This window comes from Dendropsophus ebraccatus, chromosome 4 (assembly GCF_027789765.1).
Source record: "Dendropsophus ebraccatus isolate aDenEbr1 chromosome 4, aDenEbr1.pat, whole genome shotgun sequence".
Lineage (NCBI taxonomy): Eukaryota > Metazoa > Chordata > Amphibia > Anura > Hylidae > Dendropsophus > Dendropsophus ebraccatus.
In genome coordinates this window covers 10,519,563-10,539,040 of record NC_091457.1, presented here as the reverse complement: position 1 = coordinate 10,539,040, position 19,478 = coordinate 10,519,563, and the positions used below count along the sequence as shown (strand labels likewise).

At 43.8% G+C, this 19,478-nt stretch overlaps 1 protein-coding gene across 1 annotated transcript in view; it reads right to left on the bottom strand.

Moving 5' to 3' along the window:
* Positions 1 to 18,223, bottom strand: part of LOC138789197 (receptor-type tyrosine-protein phosphatase eta-like) — a 35,918-nt gene extending 17,695 nt beyond the window's left edge. The window contains exon 1 of the mRNA XM_069967804.1: positions 18,091 to 18,223. Within this exon, the coding sequence (XP_069823905.1) occupies positions 18,091 to 18,159 (69 nt within the window). The 5' untranslated portion in view covers positions 18,160 to 18,223. The remainder of the gene's footprint in view (positions 1 to 18,090) is intronic.
* Positions 18,224 to 19,478: the final 1,255 nt, after the last annotated feature.

Here is a 19,478-nt window from a genome sequence, read left to right as displayed (position 1 = left end):
CATCCGCAGCACCCTGCGCTGGCTCGATCGCCACCCCAGCCGCCACTCCTATCGCCATCCCCGCCGCCGCCCAGATGGCCACCCGCCGCCACTCCGATCCCCCCCCCCGCCGCTGCTCTGATGGCCCCCGCTGCCTCGGCCACAAGCATACGTTACCTGCTCCGCGTAGCAGGTCTTCGAAATCCCCGTCTGCCCTCTTCAGTGCATTGATTGGCTGAAGTGGAGCCATTTGAAATTCCCGACTCATCTCTTCAGCCAATCAATGCACTGAAGAGGGGAGTCGGGGATTTCAAAGACCTGCTACGCGGAGCAAGTAACATATGCTCGTGGCAGCGGGGGTGGCGATCGGGGCAGCGGGGGTTGCGATCAGAGCGGCGGCGCCGGGGGTGGCGATCGGGGCGGCGCAGAGGGCTGCGGTTGACCGTGGGGCCGGGCTGCGAGCGGGGGGGCGTTCTGCAGGCGGGCGATCGCAAGACGATCACAAAACGATTTCTCCGCACGATATATCGTACCGTCTAAACGCTGATCGTTATGAAAAAAAATCGTTACTCCGACATCGTACGATCGGGCCAATTATCGCTCTGTGTAAACTTAGCATAAGGGTGCGTATACACAGAAAGCTTTATCTGACAGATTTTGGAAGCCAAAGCCGGGAATGGATTTGAAAAGAGGATGGATTGCAGTCTTGATCCCTGTTTATAGTCTGTTCCTGGTTTTGGCTTCAAAGATCTGTCAGACTAGCCGGGACAACTAAGGAGGAAAACCCACAGCCGGGACAACTAAGGAGGAAACACATAGCCGGGACAACTAAGGAGGAAACCCACAGCCGGGACAACTAAGGAGGAAAACCCACAGCCGGGACAACTAAGGAGGAAACACATAGCCGGGACAACTAAGGAGGAAACCCACAGCCGGGACAACTAAGGAGGAAACACACAGCCGGTACAACTAAGGAGGAGACACACAGCCGGGACAACTAAGGAGGAAACACACAGCCGGGACAACTAAGGAGGAAACACACAGCCGGGACAACTAAGGAGGAAACACACAGCCGGGACAACTAAGGAGGAGACACAGCCGGGACAACTAAGGGGAAAAACACAGGCGGGACAACTAAGGAGAAAAGACACAGAGGGGACAACTAAGAAGGAAACCCACAGCCGGGACAACTAAGGAGGAGACCCAAAGCCGGGACATCTAAGGAGGAAACACACAGCCGGACAACTAAGGAGGGGACACACAGCCGGGACAACTAAGGAGAAAACAAAGAGCCGGGACAACTAAGGAGGAGACACAGCCGGGACAACTAAGGGGAAAAACACAGGCGGGACAACTAAGGAGAAAAGACACAGAGGGGACAACTAAGAAGGAAACCCACAGCCGGGACAACTAAGGAGGAGACCCACAGCCGGGACAACTAATGAGGAAACCCACAGCCGGGACAACTAAGGAGGAAACACACAGTCGGGATAACTAAGGAGGAAACACACAGCCGGGACAACTAAGGAGGAAACCCACAGCCGGGACAACTAAGGAGGAAACCCACAGCCGGGACAACTAAGGAGGAAACTCACAGCCGGGACAACTAAGGAGGAAACCCACAGCCGGGACATCTAAGGAGGAGACACACAGCCGGGACAACTAAGGAGGAAACACACAGCCGGGACAACTAAGGAGGAAACCCACAGCCGGGACAACTAAGGAGGAGACACACAGCCGGGACAACTAAGGGGAAACACACAGCCAGGACAACTAAGGAGAAAAGACACAGATGGGACAACTAAGGAGGAGACACAGAGCTGGGACAACTAAGGAGGAAACACACAGCGGGGACAACTAAGGAGGAAACACACAGCCGGGACAACTAAGGAGGAGACACACAGCCCGGGACAACTAAGGAGGAAACACACAGCCAGGACAACTAAGGAGGAAACCCACAGCCGGGACAACTAAGGAGGAAACCCACAGCCGGGACAACTAAGGAGGAAACACACAGCAGGGACAACTAAGGAGGAGACACACAGCCGGGACAACTAAGGAGGAAACACACAGCCGGGACAACTAAGGAGGAAACCCACAGCCGGGACAACTAAGGAGGAGACACACAGCCGGGACAAGTAAGGAGGAAACACACAGCCGGACAACTAAGGAGAAAAGACACAGATGGGACAACTAAGGAGGAGACCCACAGCCGGGACAACTAAGGAGGAAACACAGAGCCGGGACAACTAAGGAGGAGACACATAGCCGGGACAAGTAAGGAGGATATGGGCGGCCATTGATGTACCACCTGGATCCAGGAGACACAACCTCTACAATACCAAGTCTCTGTATTGTGAGGATAATGGACCCCTATACCCTGCAGCCAAGCACCCTTATATACACAGCCCTGTGTATACAGGCTGATCAGGTGACACAGGCCGGAGTCTTATCTTCTATATGTCTCCTCTGTGATATTACTATATACTATATACTCACCCTTGTATCACTACAGGGCTCTCCACAGACTCTCTGCACTAGCACCACATACTATATATTTTCCATGCCTCCTGCAGTCTAAATGGGAGAAGCTCAATTTAAAGGGGTTATCCAGGCTTAGAAAAACATTGTTTTTTTTTTTACTTTTTTTTTCGCCTGTCCTGTTATAACAGCATTTAGAAATATGCTTTACGGTAGGCCTCATGGACCTAGCCATAATGAACATCCCCAGTTATAACAGCATTTAGAGATATGCTTTATGGCAGGTCTCATGGACATAGACACAATGAACATCCCCAGACCCTATCCTATGCATGGGGTATACTTGTAAGCATGCTCTGTGACCTCTGTGCTTGTGCAAGTGCTTAAAGGAGTTATTTAGGATTGGAAAACGCACAACTACCTTCTGACAAGCGATACTATACTCAGCCCAGCTTTCTTAAAGGGGCAGTACATACTACTACTACTAATAATAGTGCACTTCTCTATAAAGCACTGCTAAAGATCTGGTGATGTCGGCACTGCAGATGTGTGACCTAAGATAGGGATCATAGGGGATGTAGTGGTTGTGATCTGAGGATATACCAGAAAGCAATGTACCTGTAGAGCTAGTAAAGCTACGTACACCTTGCTGAGCCTGTATGTGGCAGAAAGTTCAAGGATAAGGAAGCTGCGGAGCACAAATATGTGCACACTATATACCCCAGCATTCCTTCAGATATCAGCTCACAGCCTCAGGCTTGTCTTCTATTAAACCCCTATGACAACACCTACTGATTCATCATAGGGGCACTGCATGCTGCGAGGTTATGAATGGCTACACATATCTGTCTGTGTCTGTAGTCAATCCACTTGCCTCTTGCCTCTATTCAAAAGTTGAACAATAAGAGGAGACAGGAATGGTTGTCATGTGGACACAGCAGCTGCAGGTTTTGGTTCTGTAGGGTCAGAACCAGCAAAGAGCTTACCATAGCACACAGTGAAGCAAGCTGAACTGACAGGTCTTTCTGCGTCCGGAATTCACTGAATTTCGGCCGCAGAAAACTGACCTGTCAGTTATTTGCGGGGCCGCACAGATCCTGGCCGGAGCGTATACGATGTGTGTACGCTCCGGCCGGGATCCCATTGCTTAATAGGCTGTGTTTCGCTGCACAAAAAACTACGGCGGTTGTTGCCATCGGCAACAACGGCCGTAGTTTAACGTAGTGTGAACATAGCCTAAAGGCGACCTGTCCCCAGGCATATAATGTAGATTTTATACAGAATTGTGGGTCCTATGGCTAGTATCATTACCTCTATGACCAGTAATATGGGATCTATGACCAGTAATTTGGGCTCTGTGATCAGTAATATGGGATCTATAACAGGTAATATGGGCTCTGTGATCAGTAAGGGATCTATAACAGGTAATATAGGCTCTGTGATCAGTAATTTGGGCTCTGTGATCAGTAATATGGGCTCTGTGATCAGTAATATGGGATCTATAACAGGTAATATAGGCTCTGTGATCAGTAATATGGGCTCTGTGATCAGTAATATGGGCTCTGTGATCAGTAATATGGGATCTATAACAGGTAATATGGGCTCTGTGATCAGTAATATGGGCTCTGTGATCAGTAATATGGGATCTATAACAGGTAATATGGGCTCTGTGATCAGTAATATGGGCTCTGTGATCAGTAATATGGGCTCTATACCAATAATATGACCTCTGTGACCAGTAATATTGGCTCTATGGCCAGTAATATAACCTCTGCGACGAGTAATTTGGGCTCTGTGGCCAGTAATATGGGCTCTATAACCAGTAATATGGGCTCTGTGACCTGTAATATGGGCTCTGTGACGGTAATATGGGCTCTGTGACCAGTAATATGGGCTCTATGACCTGTACTATAGGATCTATGACCAGTAATATGGGCTCTGTGACCAGTAAGATGGGCTCTATGACCTGTAATATGGGCTCTATAACCAGTAATATGGGCTCTGTGACCTGTAATATGGGCTCTATTACCAGTAATATGGGCTCTGTGGCCAGTAATATGGGCTCTATAACCAGTAATATGGGCTCTGTGACCTGTAATATGGGCTCTGTGACGGTAATATGGGCTCTGTGACCAGTAATATGGGCTCTATGACCTGTAATATAGGATCTATGACCAGTAATTTGGGCTCTGTGGCCAGTAATATGGGCTCTATAACCAGTAATATGGGCTCTGTGACCAGTAATATGGGTTCTCTGACCAGTAATATGGACTCTGTGACCAGTAATATGGACTCTGTGACCAGAAATATGGGCTCTGTGACCAGTAATATGGGCTCTATGACCTGTAATATAGGATCTATGACCAGTAATTTGGGCTCTGTGGCCAGTAATATGGGCTCTATAACCAGTAATATGGGCTCTGTGGCCAGTAATATGGGCTCTATAACCAGTAATATGGGCTCTGTGACCTGTAATATGGGCTCTATTACCAGTAATATGGGCTCTGTGGCCAGTAATATGGGCTCTATAACCAGTAATATGGGCTCTGTGACCTGTAATATGGGCTCTGTGACGGTAATATGGGCTCTGTGACCAGTAATATGGGCTCTATGACCTGTAATATAGGATCTATGACCAGTAATTTGGGCTCTGTGGCCAGTAATATGGGCTCTATAACCAGTAATATGGGCTCTGTGACCAGTAATATGGGCTCTGTGACCAGTAATATGGGTTCTCTGACCAGTAATATGGACTCTGTGACCAGTAATATGGACTCTGTGACCAGTAATATGGGTTCTCTGACCAGTAATATGGGCTCTGTGACCAGTAATATGGGCTCTGTGACCAGTAATATGGGTTCTCTGACCAGTAATATGGACTCTGTGACCAGTAATATGGACTCTGTGACCAGTAATATGGGTTCTGTGACAGTAATGTGGGCTCTGTGACCAGTAATATGGGCTCTATGACCAGTAATATGGGCTCTATGACCAGTAATATGGGTTCTGTGACCAGTAATATGGGCTCTGTGACCAGGAATATAGGATCTATAACCAGTTATATGGGATTTATAACCCATAATATGACCTCTGTGACAAGTAATATGGGCTCTATAATCAGTAATATGGGCTCTATGACCTGTAATATAAAATCTATGACCAGTAATATGGGCTCCATGACCAGTAATATAGGCTCTATGACCAGTAATATGGCCTCTATGACCAGTAATATAGGCTCTATGACCAGTAATATAGGATCTATGACCTGAAATATAGGCTCTATGACCAGTAATATGGGCTCTATAACCTGTAATATAGGCTCTATGACCAGTAATATGGGCTCCATGACCAGTAATATAGGCTCTATGACAAGTAATATAGGCTCTATACCCGGTAATATAGGCTTTATACCCAGTAATATGGCCTCTATGACCAGTAATATAGGCTCTATGACCAGTAATATGGCCTCTATGACCAGTAATATAGGCTCTATACCCAGTAATATAGGCGTTATACCCAGTAATATGGCCTCTATGACCAGTAATATGGCCTCTATGACCAGTAATATAGGCTCTATACCCAGTAATATAGGCTCTATGACCAGTAATATAGGCTCTATACCCAGTAATATAGGCTCTATGACCAGTAATATAGGCTCTATACCCAGTAATATAGGCTCTATGACCAGTAATATAAGCTCTATACCCAGTAATATAGGCTCTATGACCAGTAATATAAGCTCTATACCCAGTAATATAGGCTCTATGACCAGTAATATAGGCTCTATGACCAGTTATATGGGCTCTATGACCAGTAATATTTTTAAATTTAAATTTTTATTAAATTGTTGAAATTTTCAACAACAGGCCTGTAAATGGCCTACATAGTAACTATTTTAAACACAAACAGTGTATAGTATATAGTATATAGTATAGTATAGTATAGTATATGTATATGTTTTACAGCCAATAGCAACAATTGGTGGACTTAATAATTCTCCAAATATAAAATACATAGATAAACACAAAAAAAAAACAAAACAATAAGTCAATTCGCAAAGGTTGAGAGAGTCCATAGTTTCCATCGTTTCGTCATCTTCATATTGTGTGTGGTAACAGGAGATAAAAAGGTTTCGTATGAACATTGTGAGTTTACTCTATTGATAACTTCTGAGATCGTGGGAGGATCAGGAGACTTCCATTTCTGTGCCAATGATCGTCTAGCTGCAATTAAAATATGATGTATAATTGTTCTGGTATGGGCAGGAAATGAAGATAAATTGATATCTAGTATAGCAAGTGCTGGATCTTTTCTATGTGTGAGGGGGGATATTTTTGAGATCAAGTCAAAAACAATCCTGCTGGTGTAAGGTACCATCTTAGATGAATTTTTGGCATAAGTTCTACATGATTTATACATTTTGTGTTTTGGGAGATTTGTCTAATGGCTGAAAACCATTGTTCACATGTAAAGGAAGTGCCCATTTCCTCTTCCCATCTCTGCATGTAAGACATCTTTTTTTCAGTTTCCATATCCGTGTTGTCTGTTAGTAAGTCATAAATGTGTGTATAGCCTTTACGGAAGCCATACCAGTTAGAGAAAAATGTATGCGCATTAGTTAGTTTATTAGGTTTTGGAGACCATTTATGTTTGTTAATAAACTGTATTATCTTTTTATATTGTGATAGGAAAATTAAAGTGTGAGGGATGGAAAGTGAGTAGAGTTATGGAAGTCTGCCAATGTACGGTATCCTGCTTATATATATAGATTGTATTTTATTTATTAATGTTTGTGGTATTAAGTAAGGGATCGTTCTGCATAAATACAGAAATTTAGGGAGTAGCAACATTTTTACTATGTTTATTTCAGCAATCCAAGATAATGGGGGATTTGATAATCTGGCACATTCTTCTTGTAAAAAAAACAATAAGATCATTATAGTTTAGGTTTAATGTCATCATCGGAGATGGAGTTAATTGGATACCGACGTATTTGATTCCCGTCGGGGCCCATCGAGAGATAATAGAACTGTTGGTGTTTTTGATTTAGTAGCTAATTCGATTAGGTCTAAAAAAAACGCCTAGTTCCGTCTCTGGATTGACGTCCCTGGACGAAGTTTTCATAGTATTTTGCAAATTCATTAGATATTTTTTTTGGGGGGGTCGAATTTTTTTTTTGTTATCCAGTGTTTTAGTATATGGGATCTTTTGTTTTGCTTGTTTATTTTTTACTCTCCTTGCCAAAGTTTTACTAGCTTTATCTCCACTTATTTAAAAGTTCCAGTTTAGACGTTTTAATGTCCATTCGTATTGGAAAAGCAGCGCTGTCTGTAATGAATTTTTACATTCTGAGACTTGTTTTATTAGGGTTGGTGAAGGAGAGATTTTTAATTGTTTTTCTAGTTTGTGAAGTGAGGATAGAATGGAATTTATTTCTTTATCTTTTTCTTTTTTGGCTCTAGCATTAAGTTGTATAAAGATCCCTCTAACAAACACCTTATGAGCACAGCATAGAATTTCGGGTGAGGATACTGAATGGGTTTTAAACTGGAATAGTAATATAGGCCCTATGCCCAGTAATATAGGATCTATGACCAGTAATATGGGCTCTATGACCAGTAATATAGGATCTATGACCAGTAATATGGGCTCTATAACCTGTAATATAGGATCTATGACCAGTAATATGGGCTCTATGACTTGTAATATGGGCTCTATGACCAGTAATATAGGCTCTGTGACCAGTAATATAGGATCTATGACCAGTAATATGGACTCTATGACCAGTAATATGGGATCTATGACCAATATGGGCTCTATGACCAGTAATATGGCCTCTATGACCAGTAATATGGGCTCTATGACCAGTAATATAGGAACTATGACCAGTAATATGGTCTCTATGACCAGTAATATAGAATCTATGACCAATGTGGGCTCTATGACCAGTAATATGGTCTCTATGACCAGTAATATGGTCTCTATGACCTGTAATATGGGCACTATGACCAGTAATATGGGCTCTATGACCTGTAATATGGGCTCTATGACCAGTAATATGGGCTCTATGACCAGTAATATGGGCTCTATGACCTGTAATATGGGCTCTATGACCTGTAATATGGGCTCTGTGTCTGGTAATTATATTGTATTTTATAAATGTAGTTATATTAAGTGACACCGCAGACCCTCCCCCCCTTCCCCCCCCCCCACACAATATAAATAGGTACAGTGAGAGGTGACGTCAGTCACATGACATCTGATTTTACCTTGAGGGATCGGACAGCTATGTGACCTCTGCCTTTTAGTGAGAGTTTATAAGTGACAAAATGTTAGACATTAATAGCCTGGAAATTCCCCGTTCTGTTATTAGGGAGAGCTGGCGGGAGACCTCCGGATGACACCTTTCCGTGATCCAGGAAAAATGAACGTTATCACTGTGAATGAGGCTGAAAAACAGCGCCACTCGTGTCAACAGGTTGTGTGTGGTATTACATCCCTATTCCCAATGGAGCTTAGCGTGTATTGTTGTTGCACGCCTGATCGCCAGAACATCGGGCGCCATATTGTTGGAATATTTCTGTAAAATGCAAACAGGGAAGCCTCTCAGTGTGACCAGAATAACATCGGCCTCCACTATCAGTCACATCATCTCATGAAGGAAGAAGAAAAACAATTCCACTTCATATTATGGGAACGTGATGCAAATAAGAAAATGGAAACGGCGCAACAAAGACACAACAACAATAATAACCACTCAACAGCATAAACACTTGGGGTACAGGATAAGGACACGATGACACTTGGGGTACAGGATAGTTACACTTGGGGTACAGGATAATGACACGCTGACACTTGGGGTTCAGGATAATGACACGCTGACACTTGGGGTTCAGGATAGTGACACTTGGTACAGGATAGTGACACTTGGGGTACAGGATAAGGACACGATGACACTTGGGGTACAGGATAGTTACACTTGGGGTACAGGATAATGACACGCTGACACTTGGGGTTCAGGATAATGACACGCTGACACTTGGGGTTCAGGATAGTGACACTTGGTACAGGATAGTGACACTTGGGGTACAGGATGACACGCTGACACTTGGGGTTCAGGATAGTGACACAATGACACTTGGGGTACAGGATAGTGACACTTGGGGTACAGAATAAGGACATGCTGACACTTGGGGTACAGAATAGTGACACTTGGGGTACAGGATAATGACACTTGTTACAGGATAGTGACACTTGGGGTACAGGATAATGACACGCTGACACTTGGGGTTCAGGATAGTGACACTTGGGGTACAGGATAAGGACACGCTGACACTTGGGGTTCAGGATAGTGACACAATGACACTTGGGGTACAGGATAGTGACACTTGGGGTACAGAATAAGGACATGCTGACACTTGGGGTACAGAATAGTGACACTTGGGGTACAGGATACTGACACTTGGGGTACAGGATAAGGACACGCTGACACTTGGGGTACAGGATAGTGACACTTGGGGTACAGGATAGTGACACTTGGGGTACAGGATAAGGACACGCTGACACTTGGGGTACAGAATAGTGACACTTGGGGTACAGGATAGTGACACTTGGGGTACAGGATAGTGACACTTGGGGTACAGGATAAGGACACGCTGACACTTGGGGTACAGGATAAGGACACTTGGGGTACAAGATAGTGACACTTGGGGTACAGGATAGTGACACTTGGGGTAAAGGATAAGGACACGCTGACACTTGGGGTACAGGATAAGGACACGCTGACACTTGGGGTACAGGATAGTGACACTTGGGGTACAGGATAGTGACACTTGGGGTACAGGATAGTGACACTTGGGGTACAGGATAAGGACACGCTGACACTTGGGGTACAGGATAGTGACACTTGGGGTACAGGATAGTGACACTTGGGGTACAGCATTGTGACACTTGGGGTACAGCATTGTGACACGGGGTATAGGATAGTGACATTTGGGGTACAGGATAATGACACGCTGACACTTGGGGTACAGGATAGTGACACTTGGGGTACAGGATAATGACACGCTGACACTTGAGGTACAGGATAAGGACATGCTGACACTTGGGGTACAGAATAGTGACACATAGTGACACACTGACACTTGAAGTGACGGTACATTTTTTAAGGTGGTGGTACCGGTTTTTCATCAGGTGACGACACAGTTCTCGAGGTGACAGTACATTTCTTAAGGTGGTCGTACAATTTTTTTTAATCTGGTGACTACAGTTCCTGAGGTGACGGTACAGTTCCTGAGGTGGCGGTTGAGTTCTCGAGGTGACAGTATAGTTCTCGAGGTGACGGTACAGTTCCTGAGGTGACAGTATAGTTCTCGAGGTGACGGTACAGTTCTGGCCTTGCGGTGACTCCTGTATTTGCTCGGGATGGGAGCAGTCACAGCTGGTGACACCGCAGGAGGAGCAGATACGTCTCATGCTCCGATAACAAAACTTCTTTGTGTGAGGTGTTGGGTAGTTTGGTATTTGTTGTTAGTTAATAACCAACCAGGAAAACCTCATCTATCAGACTATCTGGTGGTTACGGTATTGGCGGGTCTGTAGATGCTGCGGGCTGATGGGATTCCATGCAGATTCTGACACGATCAGTAATATACAGCTATACAGGTGCGGTATCTGAAGCTCATATATGGCACCTGTATATGATTGATTATTGTTCTGTACATGGAGCATTGTCCTATCGAACCATCGGATGTGGGAGCAGACGGTCAGCTAACATGGCCGTCCACCATTCAAGAATTCGGATATGATGAATCGTCCATCTGGTTCAGCAGGAAATGGGGCTTGTCACTCCGGACAACCTTCTCCCATGTCTCCATGATGATGCGGAGTCATCAGGGGAACCCTTGCCAGTCATCTTCAGAGCCCCAGTTAAGTTGTATGGTTATTGTGGAAATTACTTGTCCGATGTTGTACTGCTAGGTTAGGTCCACCGTAGTACATCATTGCTGAGATACCACATGGGTAAGACAATGCCCACCTCTCGGATCCATCACACATGACCTTGGTCTACTCGATAATCTGGTTCAGTAATGGGCAGAAACAGTCATACCTCCCCACGGTCAAGGACACCTAGGTCACCATATCTATCCGTGACCGGCAAAAAGAGGTCAACCTGAGCCAATTAAGACACAACCACATTGGTCACGAGATGTCGGACGCCATAGTGTCATACACTGTGCTATGCCTGAGGGGGATTCAGAGAACTACAGAGACAATCCCTCTGTCACGCTCCACCCCAGCCTGGAGTGTTCCTTTAAGTAGGGCATATGTATGTGACAGCCATAGGCCGTACTGGGATCCACCACAGCGGTGAGGGACCTGCCCTCTGTACATATCACTCCTATGGCCATTGGTAACCAACGGTGGCCCTCTAACCTTCAACAGTCACAGATTGAAGTCCACCTCTCCAGCACCAACACGGCAGGGGTCAGTATTTGGACCTCCACCAATCGGTACATTGATGACGGCCTAGCAATGGGGTTATCTATCCAAAATAGGACCTTTAAGTGGGAATCTCCCTTTAATGGCTGCCGGTGGCCATAAAATATGTTTTTTTTGCCTTCCTTCCTGCTCTTCTTGCCCCAGGCGGCTGCAGGCTGCTCGAGTCTCATTCTGCATGAAACCTGCTATATACTACGTCTTACATTCCAGGTCATAGTCCTTGTGACGCTCCCTTATGTGTCTGTTCTTGTGGGGATGACCCGGTGTCAGTCCCCCCTTACCCTCCGCATAACCGCATTCGCTCCTGTCCTCACTGACCCCCAGGATCTGACTTGTTGGATTTCAACCCGTCAATTGTTTATTCCCCGGACCAGTCACCTGAGCGCTGACAGATAACGTGTCAAAGACTGTCATAGGACAAGTCCGTCCTATCAACTAAATACTATGAAAGGAGAGCGTCCGTATATAGATAGAGACACCTGGGGGTATAATACAGTATATAGATAGAAAGACAAGGAGTGTATAATACAGTATATAGAAAATTCGAGAAGAGGCGGCACTCCAATATATGGTGAAAAATGAAAATGATTTATTCACCCATCAATGTGCAACGTTTCGATCTCCCAATGAGATCTTTTTCAAGCAACACACAAGAGTGGAACATCAACAGGTATATAACCCCCAAGGGTCCACCCCCAGTGCCTCCCCCAATTAATTACATCATACCATATAATAAAGTAAAGATAAGTGCATCAGTGTACATCGTACAAAATTCATGTGCATACAGCCATAGTAATATATAAGGGTTGTGGAAAAAGTCCATGATCGGTAAGCCATTGCTTCATATAGTCTAAATAAAACTAATAATCACAAGAGTCCATGATCCTTAGGGTTAATGGAGGGGGCCGTCACTCACCACGTAGACCTATCAAGCAGCTGTTCCTTCTCACGCTCCATGTGTCCGCTTCTGTTTGTAAACATCGCTAATGGGCATGCGTGAGAGAACGCAAAAAGGCTGGGACAGCCGAAGAGAACGTCATCACATCGGGTCATCGTCCGGAACTTGCGCATGCGCGCCACGGAAACCTAGGTCCATACTTCTAATACAGTATATAGATAGAGAGGCCAGGAGTGTATAATACAGTATATAGATCGAGAGACCAGGAGGGTATAATACAGTATATAGATAGAGAGACCAGGAGTGTATAATACAGTATATAGATAGAGAAACCAGTAGTGTATAATACAGTATATAGATCGAGAGACTGGACGTGTATAATACAGTATATACTGTAGATAGAGAGACCAGGAGGGTATAATACAGTATATAGATCGAGAGACCAGGAGGGTATAATACAGTATATAGATAGAGAGACCAGGAGTGTATAATACAGTATATAGATAGAGAGACCAGTAGTGTATAATACAGTATCTAGATCGAGAGACTGGACGTGTATAATACAGTATATAATGTAGATAGAGAGACCAGGAGGGTATAATACAGTATATAGATAGAGAGACCAGGAGTGTATAATATAGTACAGTGATACCTTGTTTTAAGAGTAACTCGGATTAAAGGGGTAGTGCGGCGGTAAAGAATTATTGACAGAATAACACACATTACAAAGTTATAGAACTTTGTAATGTATTGTAATGTAATTCTGTGAATAATTCTTTACCGCCGCACTACCCCTTTAAGAGCGTTTTGCAAGAAGAGCTCACAGGTTTTTCAAAATTGTGACTTGGTGTAAGAGCATTGCTTTGGTTTAAGAGCTCCCTGTTTTGGGTGGGAGTGGGAGAGGGGCATGGTCTGCATATATAATGTGCCTGCACTTACACTCAGCTATACACACTGCTGCTATACTGTGCCTGCACTTACACTCAGCTATACACACTGCTGCTATACTGTGCCTGCACTTACACTCAGCTATACACACTGCTGTTATAATGTGCCTACACTTACACTCAGCTATACACACTTCTGTATAGAGAAGTTTCTGTCACTGTCCTTCTGCACACCTCTGTGATTCTCACTTCCTGATTGGTCCATGCTGAACACACACCCCTTCCCCATTGCTGTCATGTGACCACACAAACCTCTCACAGCAGCCCTGCTTCTCTATTCTAGTCTGTTGTACTACGCTACTGCATTATGGGGATCTGCAGCCCCATCCTGTATCTACAAACTGCTGCTGTGTTATCAGGGTTATACAGTTACTATACATTATACTCCACATGCTGATTGCTATACTGTACAGTAACTTATATATCACATATCCAGCTGGTGTGTTATCAGGGTTATACAGTTACTATACATTATACACCACATGCTGCTATACTGTACAGTAACTTATATATCACATATCCAGCTGCTGCTGTGTTATCAGGGTTATACAGTTACTATACATTATACACCACATGCTGATTGCTATACTGTACAGTAACTTATATATCACATATCCATCTGCTGCTGTGTTATCAGGGTTATACAGTTACTATACATTATACACCACATGCTGATTGCTATACTGTACAGTAACTTATATATCACATATCCAGCTGCTGCTGTGTTATCGGGGTTATACAGTTACTATACATTATACTCCACATGCTGATTGCTATACTGTACAGTAACTTATATATCACATATCCAGCTGCTGTGTTATCAGGGTTATACAGTTACTATACATTATACACCACATGCTGCTATACTGTACAGTAACTTATATATCACATATCCAGCTGGTGTGTTATCAGGGTTATACAGTTACTATACATTATACACCACATGCTGCTATACTGTACAGTAACTTATATATCACATATCCAGCTGCTGTGTTATCAGGGTTATACAGTTACTATACATTATACTCCACATGCTGCTATACTGTACAGTAACTTATATATCACATATCCAGCTGCTGTGTTATCAGGGTTATACAGTTACTATACATTATACACCACATGCTGATTGCTATACTGTACAGTAACTTATATATCACATATCCAGCTGCTGTGTTATCAGGGTTATACAGTTACTATACATTATACACCACATGCTGATTGCTATACTGTACAGTAACTTATATATCACATATCCAGCTGCTGCTGTGTTATCAGGGTTATACAGTTACTATACATTATATACCACATGCTGCTATACTGTACAGTAACTTATATATCACATATCCAGCTGCTGTGTTATCAGGGTTATACAGTTACTATACATTATACTCCACATGCTGCTATACTGTACAGTAACTTATATATCACATATCCAGCTGCTGTGTTATCAGGGTTATACAGTTACTATACATTATACACCACATGCTGATTGCTATACTGTACAGTAACTTATATATCACATATCCAGCTGCTGTGTTATCAGGGTTATACAGTTACTATACATTATATACCACATGCTGCTATACTGTACAGTAACTTATATATCACATATCCAGCTGCTGTGTTATCAGGGTTATACAGTTACTATACATTATACACCATATGCTGATTGCTATACTGTACAGTAACTTATATATCACATATCCAGCTGCTGTTGTGTTATCAGGGTTATACAGTTACTATACATTATATACCACATGCTGCTATACTGTACAGTAACTTATATATCACATATCCAGCTGCTGCTGTGTTATCAGGGTTATACAGTTACTATACATTATATACCACATGCTGCTATACTGTACAGTAACTTATATATCACATATCCAGCTGCTGTGTTATCAGGGTTATGCAGTTACTATACATTATAACCCACATGCTGATTGCTATACTGTACAGTAACTTATAATATGACATATATGACATATTATAATACTCAGCTGTTTATAAATGTTTGTTTCATTAGTTTTACATGTTATTCAGAATATAAAATCATTATTTTTTTGGGGGTGGAACCAATTGTTTGCATATCAGTGATTTCTTATGGGAAAATTTGCTTCTGTTTAAGAGTGATTTGGATTACAAGCGCGGTCGCGGAACGAATTATGCTCATAATCCAAGGCACCACTGTATATAGACAGAGAGACCAGGAGGGTATAATACAGTATATAGAGACCAGGAGGTATAATACAGTATATAGACATAGAGACCAGGAGGGTATAATACAGTATATAGAGACCAGGAGGTATAATACAGTATATAGATAGAGAGACCAGGAGAGTATAATAAAGTATATACATAGAGAGATCAGGAGGGTATAATGCAGTATATAGATACAGACACCAAGAGTGTATAATACAGAATATAGATACAGACACCGGGAGGGTATAATACAGTATATAGATAAAGACATCGGGAGGGTTTAATACAGTATATAGATAAAGACATCGGGGGGGGGGGGGGGGGGGATAATACAGTATATAGATACAGACACGGACCATCCATTCCATCACTACTGCCACCAGTACTCATTCTATTACTACTAATCTATATGACATATACATCCTCAGGTAATGATCTGATCGCCCCCCCCTCCCAGCTTTCTTTCATAAACAGCAGCACAACATCATTTGTTTCAATGGACATAAGCTGCAATACCATATACAAACTGAGGACAAAGGTGGCGCCGTTTCTGGTAGTAAACAACGATGCTAAAGGATTTATTGAAAATCAATATAAAAATACAGAAATTTAAATAAAGCATGTCAAAAAATGTTGCTGTTTTTTTTTTTTGTTTTTTTTTTTTTAATTTTAGGTAGCGTTTTAGCTGCACCGCAGGTACGCCATAGCATAAGTCTGTATACACTCTTTTATCCTGGTATACACTAGACACGTACAGCCCAAACATGATGTGAACACAGCCTAAGCGCTGTGACACCAATACACCCAGCTATCCAAAAACACTGATCATTCTAGTTCTACTGTACATAGGACGGCCAAACAACAAACTCAGCTCTGCTGCATCTGACAGGTAACCGGGCTTCACTAAACAAGTCAGAAAACATTCTATGACCTCTCACAAACTAGAAGAGCGAGTCTAGTTCTAGTACAATGGACGCACTCAGAGTCTAAATATACAGTTCTGCAATGACTACAAACCCAGCTCTGCTACATCTGTCCATTATGTACAGTATAATTGTCAGCATTGTGTTATAATATAAGCAGCAGTGTCAGGAGGGGGGAGGGGGGATATGAATCCTGTCAGTGTTATCAGGGGGTCCCGGTCAGGATATCCTCCTGGTAGATGCGGATCCTGGGGTCAATGTCTCCTCTCACCATATGCCCTGATATTGAGTGGGTATATATTTTAACCCCACAATATACTTACAGTCCATATTCAGCAATCACCTTTCATATATGGGAGACCCCAAGATCTTACAGGAGACCCCAATGATCTATGGCACAGGTGTCAGACCCGTTGCCCCCCAGCTGTTGCAAAACTACAATTCCCATCATGCCTGGACAGCCTTTGGCTGTCCAGGCATGATGGGAGTTGTAGTTTAGCAACAGCTGGTGGGTCGCCCTTATAGCTATAGATACAGCACTACTCAAGACGAATGGACGTGATCGGTTCAAGTCTGATCAATATGATCCCCCAATTATAAAAACAACATTTATATCTAATAATCCAGAAAATCTGATAATCCGGCGATGATAACCAAGAGTCGAGCACCAGAAGCTGGGAACCAAGAACGACAATCCTCAGAGCGACTTTTATAAAGTTTATAATAAACATCCAATAATCCAGAATATTGGATAATCCGTCAAATTATACAAACGGTAAATAAACACAAGCGTACATATAACTATACATTCCATAATAGACTACGCACGTTAAGGCTCTGTTCACACATTAACCGCGCAATTTTTTTCCTTCCTGTAAAAATGGCCACAATACGGCCACATTATAAGTCAGACGCTACCGGTGTCGGTCATGTGACAGATCAATTATTAAAAAAAAAAAAAAAAAGCGAACTACAAGTCCCAGCATGTCATATAAGTGAAGGACTGTGATAACAAGCATCGTCTATATATAATTATTTCGTTGCTGCGCTACTGTATGCGATTTTACATTCTGAGTTTGTCTTTGTATAGTATAGCAGGTATCGCAGTAGAATGAAGTGACAAGTTGAGCTCTGCTACATGTGTCAGTCAGGGTCTCACCTGAGGCAGGAGCAGCGCTGCGCTGAGGACTCGCAGGAGCTGCAGCACTGGAGGAGTGGGACCCCCCATGTCCAGGACTCAGTCACCCACTCAGGCTGTAGTGTCCCCCCAGGACATGGCAGGAGGAGTAGTGTCTGTGGATCCTGTCACCCGGCTCTCTGCTGTCCCTGCTCTTCTTCTCCTCACTCTCATGCTCCTCAGTAATGTGAGATCTAGAGGGGAAAACACAACTTAGGGTGGAGCAAACTCCATGGTCAAAAAAACCAGGGCCCATTAACACCTTCAGGCCTGGCGGAGGGGGGGGCCTCTACAGGAGAAGGGCTGCAGTGTGAGGGGTGAACAAAGGGTCAAGTGGCTGTCTGCATTGTGTGGGGCTGTCACTGGCAGGCCAAGATGAGGGGTCTCCTATCCTGCATTCCTTTCCCACCAGGACTGTGAGGAAGTAGTCCCTCCGCTCCCCCTCCCCAGTCACATTCCTGCAGAATTTGGTTAGAAAGCAGAGAAACTCCCATACTGCAAACATGACAAGACATAAGGAAGACCCCCACACACAGCCCCCCCCCCCCACTGGTGACTATGTGCCGGTCAATGTCACATCTGCCAGACAGTGTTATAAGGTCCTCGCTCATCGCCCATTGGTGACATGGATAACTTTTTTAAAAAATTTTTGAAGTTTTTGCACGGTCATTTGTTTCTTTCATCAAGTTGTTATTACAGTACAATACATGGAAGTGGGGGTTAAAACTCTAAATCGTCCCGGATCCAGAGAGAGGGTCCCGGATTATAGGTGCTGTCCCTGGAGGTCTGCTGCATGTCCCCATCGGAGTCATCTCCCCATTTGATATACTGTAGGATACCCTGCCTATTGATGATCCAGAGAGTCTATCGGCTATATCCAGTGCCGGACTGGCCCATCGGAGGACCGGAGAATTCTCCGGTGGGTCCCCAGCTTTAGAACCTGCACTAACACTGACTGACATGTCATTTCTTACTGGTTCTTCATTGGTGGGCCCCAGATACCCCAGTCCGTTACTGGCTATTTCTTCCTCCTTCTCTTCTCGCTTTCTAAAACTCAGCATGGACAAAACCGAATTTACCATCTTTCCCCATCTGTCCACCCCCTTTAATCTAATCTTGCCTCATGTTACCTCAGTGTCCAGACCCCGACCACCTCCTGCTGCGTCCACCTCAAGAACATTTCCCGAATCGGTTCCTTCCTCAAATCTGACTCAACAACAGAACTACTGACCTCATCTCTCTCACTTGGACTACTGCCACATCTTCCTCTCTTCCTTCCATCTAACACCCTTGCATCCTTAAAGGGGTACTCTTGGTGTCAGAAAGTTATACAGATTTGTAATTCACTTCTATTTAACAATCTGCAGTCT